Genomic DNA, 17,115 nt, shown 5'->3' with positions numbered 1-17,115 from the left:
GTCATGGTCCCAGGGTCCTGGGATCGAGCCCCGCATGGGGCTCCCCACTCAGCAGGGAGTCTGCTTCTCCATCTGCCCTCCCCCGCCCCCTGCTCATGGTTTCTCTCTCTCAAGTAAAAAAAATCTTTTTAAAAATGTGAGAAGGAGGGATGCCTGGGTGGCTCAGTTGGTTAAGCGTCTGTCTTCAGCTCAGGTCATGGTCCCAGGGTCCTGGGATCGAGCCCGAGCCCCACGTTGGGCTCCCTGCTCAGTGGGGAGCCTGCTTCTCCCTCTCCCTCTGCTACTCTCCCTGCTTGCGCTCCTTCACTCTCTTTCTCTCTCTTTCTGTGTCAAATAAATGAGTAAAATCTTTAAAACATTTTTTTAATTTTAAAAAAATAAAAATATTCTAAACAATAAAATAGCTAGATGATTAGGAGAAATTTTATTCTGCGTCTAGATATTTTACCATTGACACATAACTATGGGTTTACAAATACTAATCTTGATTTAAGTCTAAACCATCTTTTTTTCCTATGGTCAGTTTCTGCAAAACACTATATAGACTCTAGAATCAGACCGTATGGGTTCAAATGTGGATCTGTTACTTAAGTGAGTAATGAACCAAGTTACAAGGACAAGTAACCATGTGAGTAATAAACCAAGTAAACCAAGTATATTACTTGTCTAATGAGATAAAGCAAATAACCTCGAAACTTAGTGGCTTGAAACAATACACATTTATTATCTCACACTTTGTCTGTGGGTCTAGAATTCAGGAACCAGAGTGGGTGGTTCTGGCTCAGAGTCTCTCTCTCATGAGGGTGCAGTTAAGATATTTCCCAAGTGCTGCAGTTTTCTGAAGATTTGCCTAAAGCTGGAGGATTCTCTCATTCATACACCTGACACATTGGTGCCAGTCATTTTCAGGAAGCCCCAGTTCCTCACCGTGGTGGCCTGTCCATAAAGGGGCTTGAGTGCCCTCCTGATATGGCAGCTGGTCTCCCCGAGAATGAGGGATCCACCAGACTGCAAGGAAGAAGCCACAGGCCTTTTGTGAACTAGTCTCAGACATCACACCTCATCCTTTTGGCCACATTTTGTTCACTAAAAGCAAATTATTAAAGCCAGCCCACATCTCTGAGGGAAGGGAAATGAGGCTTCACCCTTGTAAGGGAGGAGTAGCCGAGAATTTGTGGACATATTGAAAATCAACACAACATGTTAATAAACCCCTAAGTGCCTCAGTTTTCTTATCTATAAAATGTGCACCAATAGTACTATCTTACAGGATTCCTTTGGAGATTTCAGTGATACTGTACGTGTAAAGTGCTTAGAAAACCCATCACAAGTGCCATATAAGTGTCAGGTTTTTTCCTTCCTTTTTTTCCCCCCAATTCATCTAAGGATAATCAGAATTATTAGAAAGAATATTGTCTGGTTAATTTATAGCAAGCTGGTCTGGTGGAGTCCTTGGAACTGGTTGGAAACTTTTTATTCTTATGTTTCCAAGGGCAATTGGCAGTTCATAGTTGGTTCAGACCTGAGGTATCCTGAGTCTTCCCCCATTTCAGTAAATGGTCCCACCATTCATATGACAAACCTCTTAAAATTTCCTGATTCCGCATATCTTATATCCAACCCATAACAAGTCCTGCTGGCTCTACCTTCAAAATATATTTCGTCTATAACCCATTCTATTCAGCCCCCCGGTCACCACAAGCTCCGGCTTGACCCCACATTCTATTCCACATTGAGCAGCCACAGTGATCTTTTTAAAAACATAAATAAGACCGTGCCATTTCCCTGTTGAAAAGCTTGCAATGTATTACCTTAAAAAATTATTCCAACTCCTGCTTCTACAACTTCATCTCCTAGCCACTATAGCCTTGATAGCTGTCTTCCTGTCCTTTCAGCCCACTGGGCTTATTTACTTATTTTTACCCCAGGACCTTTGCACTTGCTCTTTCCTTTGTCCAGAATGCTCTTTGCATGGCTTACTTTCTTATTTTAGTCCGGTCCCTTACATGGTGCCTCTTCAGAAAGACCTTGCTGAGAAGCCTATCAAGAAATTACTTAAAATCCCACCATACTTTCTTCATATGATGACAATAACTGTGTGACACCATGTTGAATATTTGTTTGTTTGTTTTTAATCTACCTCCCGCATTAGATTATAAGCTTTATGAGAGCAGGAAGTTTGCCTGGTTTATTGATATGCATCCTGTACTCAGAATGGTGTCTGGCATATATTGAATGCTCAATAAGTGCTTATTGAATGAATGAATGAATGATCAGAATTCTGAGTCAATTGATCAATCCAGAAGTCACAAGTAGAGACTAGTCGGACCCACAGATATATTTTTGTTAAGACAATGCTATATGTGGGACGCCTGGGTGGCTCAGTTGTTGGGTGTGTCTGCCTTCGGCTCAGGTCATGATCTCAGGGTCCTGGAATGGAGCCCCACATCGGGCTCCCTGCTCCGCGGGAAGCCTGCTTCCCCCTCTCCCACTCCCCCTGCTTGTGTCCCCTCTCTTGCTGTGTCTCTCTCTGTCAGATAAATAAATAAAATCTTTAAAAAAATAATAATAAAAAAATTTAAAAAGACAATGTTATATGACAGTGTTTTTTTAAAAACATGAGTTAATTGACACCTTTTATAATCATGAGGTTTTATATAAAAATTCCAATTTTTTTGACTAAAATCAAGAAGTTTTTTGTTTTGTTTTGTTTTGTTTTTTTATTTCTTGGCAAAAATCATGTCATGGTTTTTAGCAGCTTCTCCTTTTAGATGGGATTTGCCCCATACCCCGCCACTCTCTATTACTGACTGATACCAATGACTTTCCTACACCTGGCTCCCTCCACCCTCTGCCTGGCCCTGTCGATTTCCAGGACCCTAGATTAAGCGTATCTGTGGTAAGTTTGCCACCATCTGGCCTACATGTCAGGGTAACTTAGAAATGAAATTGATCTTAAGCTGGGGCTCCAAGTCATATTCATACTAGACACAGTTCAGCCTTTGGTGCCATTATAAAACAATCCCCCAGCTTGACAAACTCCACAAGGGACCCTCACTAGTGAAAGGACGGAAAGACTCAATTGTGTTTCAAAATAGTTTTCACTTTGGGAAGATTATTCTTTAAAACATTTTTTAAAAACACCAATTTGAAAAACTTTTCTTTATTTTCAAAACCTCATGAACACTCAATCCAGATGTTTACCTAAAGTGATTCATTAACCAGTGTGGGGCACACCCAGTTGTCCCAGGGAAGAAAATAACTGAGCTTAACAATAGACGATTGCATAGTCTGAAGTCAGACGAAGAGAAATATATGTATAATAGCAAGAATGCTGTCTTTTTGCTCATTGTAGAGCTGGTGCCTATATATTTTAGGGGTTTGAATATTAAGCATCCGCTACGTGACAGGAACTATATTAGGCAGTTGCATAGGCCTTATTCTGTCTTAAACTCCAGGGATTCCAGAGAGCAAAAATGAAATAAAACAAACAAGTACACGTTATAATACATGCAATAATTGTTGATAAGTGCTATACATAAAAAGGAAAGTGGAGTAGGGTAAGAGAGATGGGAGCCTGGCCAGGTACTGTACTAATAATGTGGTTAAAGTAGCTCATGTTGAAAAGATTAGCTTTGAGCAAAACCTGAAGGAGGCCGGGGAGTTCGCCAAGTGGATCTGTGGGGAAAGAGCCTTCCAGAATAAGGAGACACCTAGAGTAAAGCCCGAAGGCAGGAGTGTGTCTGGGGCGTTCAAGGAGCAGTGAGTAACTATTCCCGCTGAGTTACTGGGCCGTCAAGTTGACTACGGTAAAGAATAAGTATACAAACGCACACACTGTTCTCCGTAGGAGCAGACTAGTCTCCCCAGCTGAGGAACGTTTATTATCTGTTATTACCGTTTATCGTCTGTATTTTGGTTTGGCCATGACCTGAGCATGTGAGAGACCCCGTGACTGTATAAGAGCCGTTTGCAGGGCAGCAGGCTCCCTTTTCCAAGGGGAACTTACAAGACTGACCCCAGTTGGCCCCATGGTAGCAATCCTGAGCCTGAGCTACTGTGTATGCGTAACAATTTCTCATGAACTGGCTGCATTTTCATTATTCCCAACCACGCTCCTGATCCATATATCGAACACTGGTGCTTTTCAAAGGGGTAGTCCATGAGGAAAAGAAGAAGAACTGGAATTGCTTATCTTACTCCGTATGTTAATTATGGTCCACTAAGTAATGCGGTTCAGAGGGCACTATGTGGCTATCTCCCTAACAGACCTTCATGTCTTCTCAATGCAGCTGCTTGCTGAGGACTGGCCCTTTGGAGTTGAGATGTGTAAGCTGGTGCCTTTCATACAGAAGGCCTCCGTGGGCATCACTGTGTTGAGTCTATGTGCCCTAAGTATTGACAGGTAAAAGCGTATATTTAAGCCAGTTATATCCTGAACACTATACGAGTGATTGCTGTGTTACTTAGAAAATAAACTATGTAATTCAATAAAACAGGCTCTGCCAGCTTGACAGATAATTCTGTTTTGTTCTTCAGATATCGAGCCGTTGCCTCTTGGAGTCGAATTAAAGGAATCGGGGTTCCGAAATGGACAGCAGTAGAAATTGTTTTAATTTGGGTGGTCTCCGTGGTTCTGGCTGTCCCTGAAGCTGTGGGTTTTGATATGATAACCTTTGACTACAAAGGACGTTACCTGCGAATCTGCTTGCTTCCTCCTACTCAGAAAACAGCCTTCATGCAGGTGAATTTTACCTTTTCTTTCCTTTCTGTTCTTGCCTTATAAATATTTAGCTACGTTCCCCCCTGATCCTCCCTTCTTGGGAAGCTATTGATTGATGACTGTCCTTGGCATAAATTAAGAGTGTAAGCCCCAGGACTGTGGGGCGAAGGGTGACTAATGACCCATGCTGCAGGAAGCTAGGTCACTACTTGTGCAAGAATTCCCCAGTGCCCAGGGATGCAGATAAACCAAATTCACGTGAGAGAATCGATCTGGATTTATAGCTTCTCTACTCAACTCCCCCAGAAGGACTGACAAGTACTGCATGTTCTGCATAAGACAACATAGCAGTCATCAGAGGGACTGGATGTTTCAGTGAATTATCAAGTAGAAGATGCCCTGATGTGGATGGATTCTGAAAGGCAAGCCTGTCCTCTCTCTAAAGGGAGAGCCGCCATTGCAAAGAATTTTTCATCTTGGCCACTTATTCAAGAACGTTGAATCAGGAAATAGGGGGAAAATGGCAATGCTGGTATTTGTAGGCAGATCTTAATTTAAGTGTAAAAGACTCTTCCCACCAGAATGGGTCAAGAGGAGTTAATGTACTTGGTCCAGGTGTCACCCAGGATTATTTTCTATTTTACATATAAGAAGACCATACACAACTTTAGGGATTGCATATATCATGGTAATGAAAAGAATTAAGAGGGACATTAATGTGAAATTGAGAATGAGATTGCTGACTTCTTGTTTCTTATCAGTTAAAAGGGAAAAGTACTGCATAGATTACATAAATTCTGCTCCAACAAGATATATCTGGAGCAACAGTTTAAAAACAAAGAAAAAAGAGCAGAAATAGAATAAGAGAAAAGGCATAAGTCATAAGCAGCTTTGATTTTCCAGTTGGTAAGTTAGATTTATACACTTCTTAGCAAAATGGTTTGTATAGACCTTTCCACATCGATTTTTTTCCAGAAAACAGACTTGTTAAAGAGTGAATCCTTAAACACAAGGATGTCTTCACATATTCAGATGTGGTATTTTGCACAAATGCATTAAGGATAATTTGCTTATGTGAAGGCAAACATATTTGGAATACCATATATTTTTAATTTCCTCAATTGCTTAAATTTTTATGCATAATTACAGCACACTGCCTTAGAGAGTTAAAATGCTCTTTAGGGAAAGTTTGTTTCATTTAGTGTAAGTATTTAATTATTTGTTCAGTAGATGTGGCCTGAAAGATTCTATATAGCCTTTATGAAATGGATCTACTCTAGAAGATAATTATTCCTTGATGAGTATGTTGGCTGTTTTTTTTTTTAATTTAGCATTTGGCATATAAGATTTTTTTTTTTACAGAGGAATGTTAATCATACAATTCTCTTTTCTCCATAGTTTTACAAGACACATAAAGATTGGTGGCTATTTAGTTTCTATTTCTGCTTGCCATTGGCCATCACTGCCTTTTTTTATACCCTGATGACCTGTGAAATGTTGAGAAAGAAGAGTGGCATGCAGATTGCTCTAAATGACCACTTAAAGCAGGTAAGAGAACAGAAATATGTGCTGACTCACGATTACAATGATGATTATGAATAAGAAAAACCAAAATTATTATACACTAGAGCATATTTCCTTTTTCTTGCTTCTGGTATTTTTTGAATATCTATCTAGAGATACTCTATTCTACATAATCTAAAAGAATCTAGAAAGAGCCATTACTTTTTATAGATGAATCTGTAGTCATTTTGGTTCTAATTCATATTAACTATTCAACTTAAAGCTCGGTGTTCAGGATTTTTACAAATACCAGTGACTTTTTATAAACAATATTAAAGGTTCTGTTTGGGAAGAGAGACCGCTGTGATTATCTGAACCATCTATTTAGTCTCTTACTATGGTTTTATTTCAGAGACGGGAAGTGGCCAAAACAGTCTTTTGCCTGGTCCTTGTCTTTGCTCTGTGCTGGCTTCCCCTTCACCTCAGCAGAATTTTGAAGCTCACTCTTTATGATCAGAATGATCCTAATAGATGTGAACTTTTGAGGTAAGAAAGGTAAAATAGACAGAGTTTTGTAAGTGAATGCCATTCAGAAGGTTTTTTTCATCGATCCCGTTGGTAGGCAGAGAGAGTACCATTTTGCTAGCCCTCAGGGAGCAATTAAGATTCACATTTTTTATCTTCACACCTATTGTAGAGGAAAGAATCAAGGGGACTTGTGAGAACACTGGGAATGGAGAGGCAGAGCTGTTAAAATGATGAGCGGGCGCCACAGTTGGAAATACCAGCTCCGATTCTCCTTTGCACTTTGCAAAGCCTTCTTCGCAGCCAGCTCAGCACTTCCAAATGAGATTTTACTGTAAAAGAGAGAATTGGGCATGGGCGGAGGGGCGTGATGGCAGAGAGAGACAAGAGAGAGGAGTCATCCTTAGCAAAGACCAGTGATAAAGCCAAAAATTATGGATATGGATAATTTCTTTTCTTCACAAAAGTTTGTGAAGTTTTCTTCCAAAGTTTGTCAGGAATACATGCATAAAGCAGTGTATTATTCACAGACATGTTTTGGGTCGTTTTTTGCAGCTTTTTGTTGGTGTTGGACTACATCGGCATCAACATGGCTTCCCTGAATTCCTGCATTAATCCTATAGCTCTGTATTTGGTGAGCAAAAGATTCAAAAACTGCTTTAAGGTAGGAGTATTTCAAAATAAAAAGCTCTTTTTGACCTAGCATCAAATATAACTTTTCCAAACTATTCATACCTCTATCTAAAGAGATTTAGTAAATTGTTTTACAGTTTTCCCTTGCATTACATCACAGATGATTTTTTTAAAAATATGAGTTCTATTTAAATCACTGTACTTGATTTTTGCCTGTAAATCCTCGTCATCTACTCCCTACTGCCTCAACCGATCAGTGGTACTCATAGAAATGCTCAGAAAATTGGCAAAAAGTACATGCATTAATGTCTGACAGATATCATATGATAAAATAAGAGCTAAACATGAATTAAATGCACTGTTACCATTTTTTTTGGTAGGTTTTGGACTGTGTAGCATGGTTTGGATTATAACTCAGTTAGTTACAATATTCATCTGGACGTGAGAATAGCAAGTCAAATGAAGACATTTAATTCAGGTTTTACCTCCTCTTTTCCACCTTGCTTATATAACAGAGATGCGCTACTTGATGTGGAATATGTGTCATTATTCTTGATTTGGCTGCTTGCATTGTACCATCCATCCATCCATTCCTTCACTCCTTCAACAATCTAACATGAATGAAATGGTCCCCTTCCCTGATATGGACATGATCCATTTATCCCTGGTAGTTCATTCCTGGAAAGAACTTAGTTTCCTTGTAAAACTAAGTCAGTCTTAAATTCTTTGCCCACTCATAGACTCATGGATCGCAGAGCTAGAATAGAACGTTCATCAAGTTCAACTCTCTTGTTTAATAGAACAGAAAACAATGGACCTCCCACTTTCTTAGACAGAGAGATTCTCAGAAAGCAAACAGTAGGAACAAAGTTTTGGATTAAAAAAAATCCAAGAAAAGAAATTTGGATAAACGAAACTGAGACATTTATATACTCTATAAGTTTATTGTGTGGCAATATTTAAAAGGCACGTGAGCGTAACGTGCGGCTGACAAAAACCGGCAATGTGATACTAAGTTCATTGACATGGGAAGATGTTTATGACACCATCAGGTGAGAAAAAGCAGGCTGTGGAATAGTACACACAGCACAGTTTTATTAAAATAAATCATACACACACTTCTACAAACATGCACATATACAGTTGTGCTTATTGATGTGTGTAATATTTCTATTTGCACCGGAAAACATCTTGAGGTATGTATTTATCAAATATTACGAGAATTTCTCAAGTAATCAAGAGTAAATATCAAGCCTTGAGTGGCTTTCCCCTTTAAACTTAATGAAAAGATGAGTTTTCACGATAGACATTTTTTCTCTGTATTTTCTAGTTTAAAAAGTTACCAGACACTAGGGGCGCCTGGGTGGCTCAGTCGTTAAGCGTCTGCCTTCGGCTCAGGTCATGATCCCAGGATCCTGGGATCGAGCCCCGCATCGGGCTCTCTGCTCAGCGGGGAGCCTGCTTCTCCCTCTCCTACTCTGCCTGCTTGTGTTCCCTCTCTCACTGTCTCTCTCTGTCAAATAAATAAATAAAATCTTAAAAAAAAAAAAAAAAAAGTTACCAGACACGACTTACGTGATTATATGTTGTTAAAGGGAAAAATAAGAGAGCCTGGAAAGAAAGAGGCCGAGAACTCCTGATCATGCCAAGAAAGTCAGAACCCTAGAAAGTAGGAAGAGCCACCCCTGTGTCGCTGGCGTGAATGTATAACGAGTTCCTTTGCTTTGACAGTCTTGCTTGTGCTGCTGGTGCCAGTCATTTGAAGAAAAACAGTCCTTGGAGGAAAAGCAGTCGTGCTTGAAGTTCAAAGCTAATGATCACGGATATGACAACTTCCGTTCCAGTAATAAATACAGCTCATCTTAAAAGAAGGCATATTCACTTAATGCCATGTTCTCTATTCTGGACAGAAGTCATTAAAACAATGAGGCATTTGCCAAACAAAACAACTGTGTGCTTGCACAAAACAATGTAAGAATGTAAGAGTAATTCTTCTCTTAGCACTCACAGTGACACACGGCATTCTGTGAGCTGTTTACAGCCGGAGAAGAAAAGCAGTGAGAATTAAGAAAGCCTCATCGTGAAAGCACTTAATTTTTTACAATCAGCACTTCAGCGTAGCTCCTGATAGCTTCCAGTATTCTCGTGCCCCACTTACGTTTAAGCTGAGCTCACTCTGAATTCCTATTAAAGAAGTTTATTTTTTAAATTAATGTGAATCTGATATAAAGGAAAATGGTGTCACTGTAAAATGGAATTTTTAAATAAAGTTTAAATGACTCAATTTAAAATTTAAAAATAAAACCCTTCAAAAGAACTTTTTTATTCATGGTGTCACACCATTGGTTGGACAATGTAAAAGCAGTTTAGCTGGTGTATTTTTGTGACATTAGAAACCTATTTGGAGGATCAGGAGGTAGTATCAGAAAGAGAGATTGAGGTTTTTGAAAATCATTAACCTTTCGACATTCAGATAAGATCAGATGTCACAAAGGGAAAGAGAGAGGAGCTTTGGAATGCTATCCCAAAAGACTGTTTGAAATCTCCCATTCATATACTCTGCAGAGAAAATGTTACCTACAATTTTGGGGGGATTATTAAAACATTCTTCTTCTTTCACTATTGTAGTTCAAACACTATTTGTTTAGTTTTGTCATCTGTAAATACTTAGCTACGATATACGACATGCAGATGATTAAACAAAGGGCTGGCCCCAGCGTTCATACCTTTACGGGGGAGAAATGCCCGCAACGTCATCATGGACAGGATGCGCGGTGCCTGGAGCCGTGTCCACACGGCTCCGGAGAAAGCAGCATCCTCTCCCACAGGCAGGGGTTAAAATGGTCTCTGACATAGGTCTAATATGATAATGACAATACTATTTTTTAAAATCACAGAGATTAATCCATTTAACAGCTACCTGTAAAACTTATTACTAATTTTTGTCTTATTTTTGTAAATAACTACTAGAAAACAGTTCTCGACGTGGTCCTTTTTAGTCACATACAGGCAAAACTGCTTTTTGGGACTGTAAGAGCTCTTTGTGTATTATTGCCTCATTCTTTCATCTCCCCAGCAAAGTGCCTTAGGTTAACTTGGGATGATATGTGTGTGAAAATATGTCCAAGAGAGAACGGAAGGGAGAGGAAATGAGGTGGGGTGGGAGGAAACCCATGGGGATAGATTCCCATTCTTAGCCTGACGTTCGTCATTGCCCCGTCACATCAATGCAAAAGGTCCTGATTCTGTTCCAGCAAAACACAGCGCAATGTTCTCAGGGTGACTTCAGGAATAAATTGGGCCCAAGAGCTTTAGCTCCGTCTTAAAATATAACAGAGTTTCTACTTTTTTTTTTCTTTTAGTAACCCTGGGCCACATGTCGGAAATGAGCTAGCAGTGTGGTTCTCTGTCAGCATCTAATGTGATAATACAGTAAACCAAAACCCAACAATGTGGCCCAAAAGAAAGGACAATAATTAATTCACATGCCACATGGATTCTATTTACAGATCACTCACGGTCTTGTTGATTATTTCCTCCCCAATCATTTTCTCAGATGCTTGTCAACACAAAAGACATTTCAAACTTTGTATTTTAAATTCACTTTGGGTGACTAATATCTTCACAGTTCATTAATATATTTTTTGTCCTCCTTAAGTTTTAGCTCCTTTTTATTACCTTGTACTGAGTTTTGGTTCTTCTTCCTCATTTACATCCCAGCACCCTTTCCTTCTCCATATCAGACTGTGGTCTGTAATCATCTTGCCAAATTTTGAAACTGCACACAAAGAGTATATACATGTACTATTTATAATGAAATTGCATTCAGTAACTTTTCTAAAAATTTTTGATTTCAAAATTTTAGCAGACTGATAAAAGTTGGTAAGAAACATGATCTCTTGACATAAAACCCATATGGCCAAAGGAATACAGTTTATAGCAAAACATGGGTATGCTGTAGTGAACTTTATAAAATTGTAATATAAGCATGTAAAATAATTATATATTTTGTTTTCCTGTGGTCACTTAAAGTGGCAACTACTGTGGTTGCTGATTCCTTATTATGTAAACAAAATCAATAAAAATTTAAATTGTTTAAAAAAAGACCAGCTTATTTTTTTTTTGCTGCACAGGAATGATTTCTTAAATACTAATTGATTAAGTGTTTAAAGGTAATACAAATGTTACAAATAGACATTATTTATGTTAAGCATACAATAATCAAGGAAGTATAAAAGTTGTTAAATTAAAATGCCAGGCTTCTGGTCTCCAGGCCAGTTGTCGTCCTCGTTGTTGTGTTTTATTGTTGTGAGTAACCAGATATACACACAGACATTCAGTTTTCCAAGGTTGATTATCTGGATGATAGTTTCCGATGGCCCCTCCTATCTACCAATCTCTGGTTGCCTGCCTTTGGAGCATTTCACTGGTTAATCATTATTGTACCAAAGGTCAAAGGTGAAAGGCTGAAATGAGCTTTTGGGATTACTCACTTCATTTCACAAGTTTCTTTTGAGTGTTTGCTATGTGTGAGGTAGGATGAGATTAATAAAATGCAAGTTTCCTATTTGATAAGAGACAAAGTAATAAAAAAATTTTAATACAATGCAAAAGGAAACGAGCATTAAATAACCATCTACTGACTGCTCTTGAGGTTCATGTGTTGTGTCTCTTAGCACATAATCCTTTTCTTTGTCTGACAAAACCCAGCCCAGTGTTCCAGAGGTTTCTATGAGTGCCGCCTGACCTTTGCTGGATTTCAGCTGCCTAATCTCAGCTGAGCATTAGAGATAGAGGAGTTTGGAATTCCTGTGCTCTGTGAGAAGTAAAGGAAGGGCAAGCATAGGCAGTACCCTATGCGGTCACTGACAAGAGCCTCCCTTTTCTTGAACAGTTAGTTGTCAAGTTATATTAATAATAATAATGCATGTGCATTTCGTTATAGTAAAAGTAGACAGAATAAATATAGTTTAGATTCTTGGAAGAACACCAAAAGATGTGGCAGCCCTAAGAAGGAAATGTCCAGAAATCCAAATACCACAGAGGCCAAGCTTGTGAAGAGAATTCTGGATGACTTACTTTCAGTCATTGGCCTCAGAAGTGACAACATGAAATAATCAAAAGATTGAATGGTATACCCCAATTGAAAAATCCTAATGGACACTTCCAGGATTCAAGGTTCATGTGAACACAAGGAATAATCCCATCATGTTAGGAAGGCAGCATGTGTAATGGAAAAAGCATCAAAAGAAAAAGAGAGAGGGAGAGAGGAAAGAGAGAAAGAAAGAAAGAAAGAGGGAGGGAGGGAGAAAATATAATTGACCTCAAGTCAGTGAACATCTCAGAGCCTCAATTTAATTATGTCAGGTTAATATTATAATTATAATATTATAAAATATAGATATTAATATCCCCGGCCTAATTCTTAAATCAAATCAACAAATTTCTAGTGTGCTTATCGGGGTACCCTCTAAAATATAGGCATATACAAATGAAGAAGACATAATCCCCGCTTTCTAGAAATTTACAGTCTGATGGGAGAGAGAGACAAATAAATCAAGCACCTAATATGTTATAGGAACTGGTATATAGATACATACATGGTAAGAATTAGGGAGTTTAAGGAAATTCACCAGAGGAGTTGGTACATGAGTTGAGCCTTAAAGGAAATTTGTCAAGCAAAAGGTCCATGGCACAGGTGGCTAAATGACTATCGTGTGGGAGAACTGAGAGGGGTGGACAAGCATGGCCAGTTCAGGGAGAGGGCTTGACCCCAGCATGCTGAGGGAGGGCTGTGAGAAGTGGGGCTGGAGAGATAGGCAAGCCAGGGGGGCCTTGTGTTCCATGCAGTAGGGTTTGCCCTTCCCCATGGCCAGTGTTTCTCAAATGTCTGAGGACTGCACACCTCAGGCCCATCTGGAATGTCTGTTTACAACACAGACTCCTGGCCTCCAACTCTGATTCATATCATCAAAACCTCTGGGATGGGACCCAGAAGTATTTACTTTAACATAGATTTCAAGTAGCTCTTATGGATCTAAAACTGGGGAAGCCCTACAGCGTAGATATTTGCAAAGCACCGAGTATTTTAAACAAGGAGTAACAAGATGAGTTCTGTTTTCATAAGACTACCTTGGAAGCAATGTAGAGCATGGATCAGAGGGCAAACAGGCAGAAAGCAGTGAGACAAGATAAACAGCTCCTGCACTGACTGATCAGAGCTGAGGGTCTGAGAGAGGAAAGTATGTAGGGATAGTAGAAACAGGGCCAGTCAGCTGAAAAGATAGCCATCATGACACACTGACCAACTGATGTGGAAGTAAAGCTCAGTTTAGAAGTTTCTGGCTGAAACCCATTAACTTAGATCAGAGATCCACAAACTATGGCCCAAGGGCCAAATCCAGCCTCATGGCCTGTTTTTGTAAATAAAGTTTTATTGGAACACAGTCACACCCATTTGTTTACATATAGACTAGAGTTGCCTTTCACAACAGCACAGCTGAGTAGTTGTAGCAGAAACCCTGTGGCCCATAAAGGCTAAAATATTTACTATCTGGACTTTACAGAAAAAATGTGCTAACCCTTGACTTAGATAAATAATAATAAGGGAAACGAGAGGCAGCAATTGAACTGGAGAGAAGGAAAGAGTTCTGAAACCCTGTGGCCCACAAAGGCTAAAATATTTACTATTTGGACTTTACAGAAAAAATGTGTTGACCCTTGACTTAGATAAATAATAATAAGGGAAAAGAGAGGCAGCAATTGAACTGGAGAGAAGGAAAGAGTTCTGAGGATGGAATGAATTCCGTTTAGGATATAATGAGCTTAAAGTTATCTTGGAGCATCCACGGAGACACTCAGGGGGTCTATCTGGGTTAAAGAGAAAAATGTGCTGAGAGTGGTTTCAAGATACTAAAGATATTAAAGAAGAGGATGAATGAAATATTCAAGAAGAATCAGAAAAAGTAAGGGAAAAAGAAAAGAAGGGATGGAGAATAAAACAACAGGGGTCACAAAGACAGGAGGAGTGGGCGGAGATGAGAAATTCAGAAGAGGCTGCAGGGAGCAAGGGTGATCAGGACCACGGAAGTCAGGGGGAGGCCAAGCAGAAACATGAATGGGTTATGAATCAGAGCAACAGGAGAATGAAAAGCGACTTTTGAAATTGGCAATTCCAGACACATGGGAGACCACCTCCCTAACAGCCAGGGCACGTGTGCGTGATGTAAGGTGATGATGTATCTCTAGCTCCTCAGCTCCCCATTCACTTGGTACTATTTTCTAGATAGATCATAGATCATGTCACCATAGCAGTAGAGAAGGCTAAAGCTCGGTGGCACCTGGGTGGCTCAGTCGTTAAGTGTCTGCTTTCGGCTCAGGTCATGATCCCAGGGTGCTGGGATCAAGCCCCGCATTGGGCTCCCCACTCTGCGGGAAGCCTGCTTCTCCCTCTCCCACTCCCCCTGCTTGTGTTCTCTCTCTCACTGTGTCTCTCTCTCTGTCAAATAAATAAACAAAATCTTAAAAAAAAAAAAAAAGAAAGAAAAGACAGTGTTTTAAACATATAAGCTTTTTTCCTCATCCTCCTTCCAAACACCATTAAAATTACAAAAAAAAAAACAAAAATAAAAAGGTATAAACCCATGAGGACAGAGATGAAAGGGCAGACATCTGCTGACTAGAAATGTTAACAAATTTGTGTAAGATAAACACCAGATGATAAAGGACAACTTATTCAGATTTCAGTTTTCTTTACTAAATGTCTGCCAGGGAAGCAGGAGTGATTGGATCATAGCTCAGAAGCGACTCAGGAATTGGAGGTGGCAGGTACCCTTGAAAGCTAGAGACTGAAGTGAGGGCAAAAACAAAAGAATTAATTAAAAGTCTAAAAGATCAGACTCCAGCATCCATCTCTAGCCTGTACAATGGGTGATTATTCCCTAGTCAGGTAAAAGACATACAGCTTATTCTCTGGAGAGTTGTGCCGGATTTTCCATGGACTTGGTCACAACAAGGACAGGCTGAAGGTGGAAATGAGGCCCCTTAGTGGAATCAAAAGGATTAAGCAAAGATCTGCCTCATAGACACTGAAAGCTTGGCCCTCATCCCACACCAGGCACCCAGAAGAGCAACGAGCATCCTTAGACGTCCCAGCCAGAGGTTGAAGATTCTGTTTGAAGCAAATAACCAGGTCAAGAAGAAGATACCTATAAATATCAATACTGGGGTGAAGAAGGTTCTCATCCACATGGGTTGTACACCTGCTCCATTCCACCCAAGTAAATAGAATTTCCAATTTCCCTCTTAGTGCCACACTTTTAAATATGAATGAGCAACCTAAGGCCAGTAGACATTTTAGGAAAACTTCTGAAGTGAAAGACAGACCTGGAACAAACAAATAGAAAGGTGGGGGGACTGAGGAAACAGAAAAAGTGCAGGGAGCCCAAATAAAACTCGAGAAAACAAAAATTAATTTTCCCAGAGCAATAAGAAATGAAGCAAAAATGGAATGCTATATGAACAAAAGAAGCATTCAAAGATCCAGAAAGTGCTCTTGGAAATCGAAAATATGTTTGCAGACATAAAGTACAATAAAAGAATTTCGAAGTGAAGTTGAGGAAAGTAGAATGTAAAGCTACCCTACCAAAGTATGCTTATGCAAACTAAGGGAGGAAATTAAGAAATCCAGGAAACAGGTGAATCCAGAACAGGAAAAACTCAAAAATGATGCAGGGGGGAGGGGTGGATTATGTTCAACCCACCCTTCTACAATGCACTCAATCTAGTTAGGAGCTGAAGAGCTAAGAAAGGATATCTCCAAGAAAAAAATAGAAGAGATTGACCTCCACATGTATAGGAGTTTGTAGTTTCATGAAAGCATCTAAGGATAAATGAATGATAGTTCCATAGAAAGGAAGCTAACAAAAAATAATTAGGCAATTATTAATCCCCCCCAATTTTTTCTTTCAGAGAAAAAAATATATAAAATCATAGAAATGTGACTTGGATGTAAGCAAATTTTCTTTGCCAAAATAAACATGCAAGTTTCTTTTAACCAAGATTGTGATATAAATAAATTGGAAGAAAAAGGGAAAGGAAAATAATACATTATGTCTATGATACAAGAAAGCTAAGTCTCAGTTTTCTATGATAAAAATCTAATCCCCACTTTGGAAAACAATTGGGAACCATCTAGGAAAGCTGAAGATATGCTAGGGTAGGGCCAAAATTTCTGCCTGTAGAGAAACTGCTATATGACCAGTAAATAGATACCAGAATATTCATAGAAGTATTGTTTGTTTCCACAAAAAATAGAAAAACCCAAACTCCACCAGTGATCATTTAAAGAGCCAAATTTGGGGATATATCCATACAATGGCATGCTCTACAACAGGCTTCTCAACTTCAGTGCTATTGACATTTCAGGCCAGAAAGTTCTTTATTATAATTATTTCTTTAAGGATACATGGTTTATGCCCTTTTCTGTATATGTGTTATATTTCACAATTTAAAAAGCAAAGAGAAACAGGAAGCTTATAGATAACATCCAATTGAAAAATCAAGAAACAGCTGGGTATTTACCTCAAAGATACAAATGTAGTGATCCAAAAGGGCATGTGCACCCTAATGTTTACAGAAGCAATGTCCACAACAGCCAAATCATGGAAAGAGCCCAGATGTCCATCAACAGATGAATGGATAAAGAAGACGTGAGGGGGGCGGAGCAAGAT

The 17,115-nt window shown here is 39.3% G+C and overlaps 1 protein-coding gene across 1 annotated transcript in view; it reads left to right on the top strand.

Moving 5' to 3' along the window:
- The window catches only part of EDNRB (endothelin receptor type B), a 24,538-nt gene extending 13,262 nt beyond the window's left edge, over positions 1 to 11,276 (top strand). Inside the window, exons 3-8 of the mRNA XM_081815084.1 lie at positions 4,293 to 4,405; positions 4,540 to 4,744; positions 6,122 to 6,271; positions 6,639 to 6,772; positions 7,307 to 7,415; positions 9,116 to 11,276. Of these exons, the coding sequence (XP_081671210.1) occupies positions 4,293 to 4,405; positions 4,540 to 4,744; positions 6,122 to 6,271; positions 6,639 to 6,772; positions 7,307 to 7,415; positions 9,116 to 9,250 (846 nt within the window). The 3' untranslated portion in view covers positions 9,251 to 11,276. The remainder of the gene's footprint in view (positions 1 to 4,292; positions 4,406 to 4,539; positions 4,745 to 6,121; positions 6,272 to 6,638; positions 6,773 to 7,306; positions 7,416 to 9,115) is intronic.
- Positions 11,277 to 17,115: the final 5,839 nt, after the last annotated feature.

Source organism: Leptonychotes weddellii, chromosome 3, assembly GCF_054177405.1.
Source record: "Leptonychotes weddellii isolate Sample4059 chromosome 3, ASM5417740v2, whole genome shotgun sequence".
Taxonomy (NCBI): domain Eukaryota; kingdom Metazoa; phylum Chordata; class Mammalia; order Carnivora; family Phocidae; genus Leptonychotes; species Leptonychotes weddellii.
The sequence above is the reverse complement of the archived record's forward strand: the minus strand, read 5'-3'. Positions and strand labels throughout refer to the sequence as shown.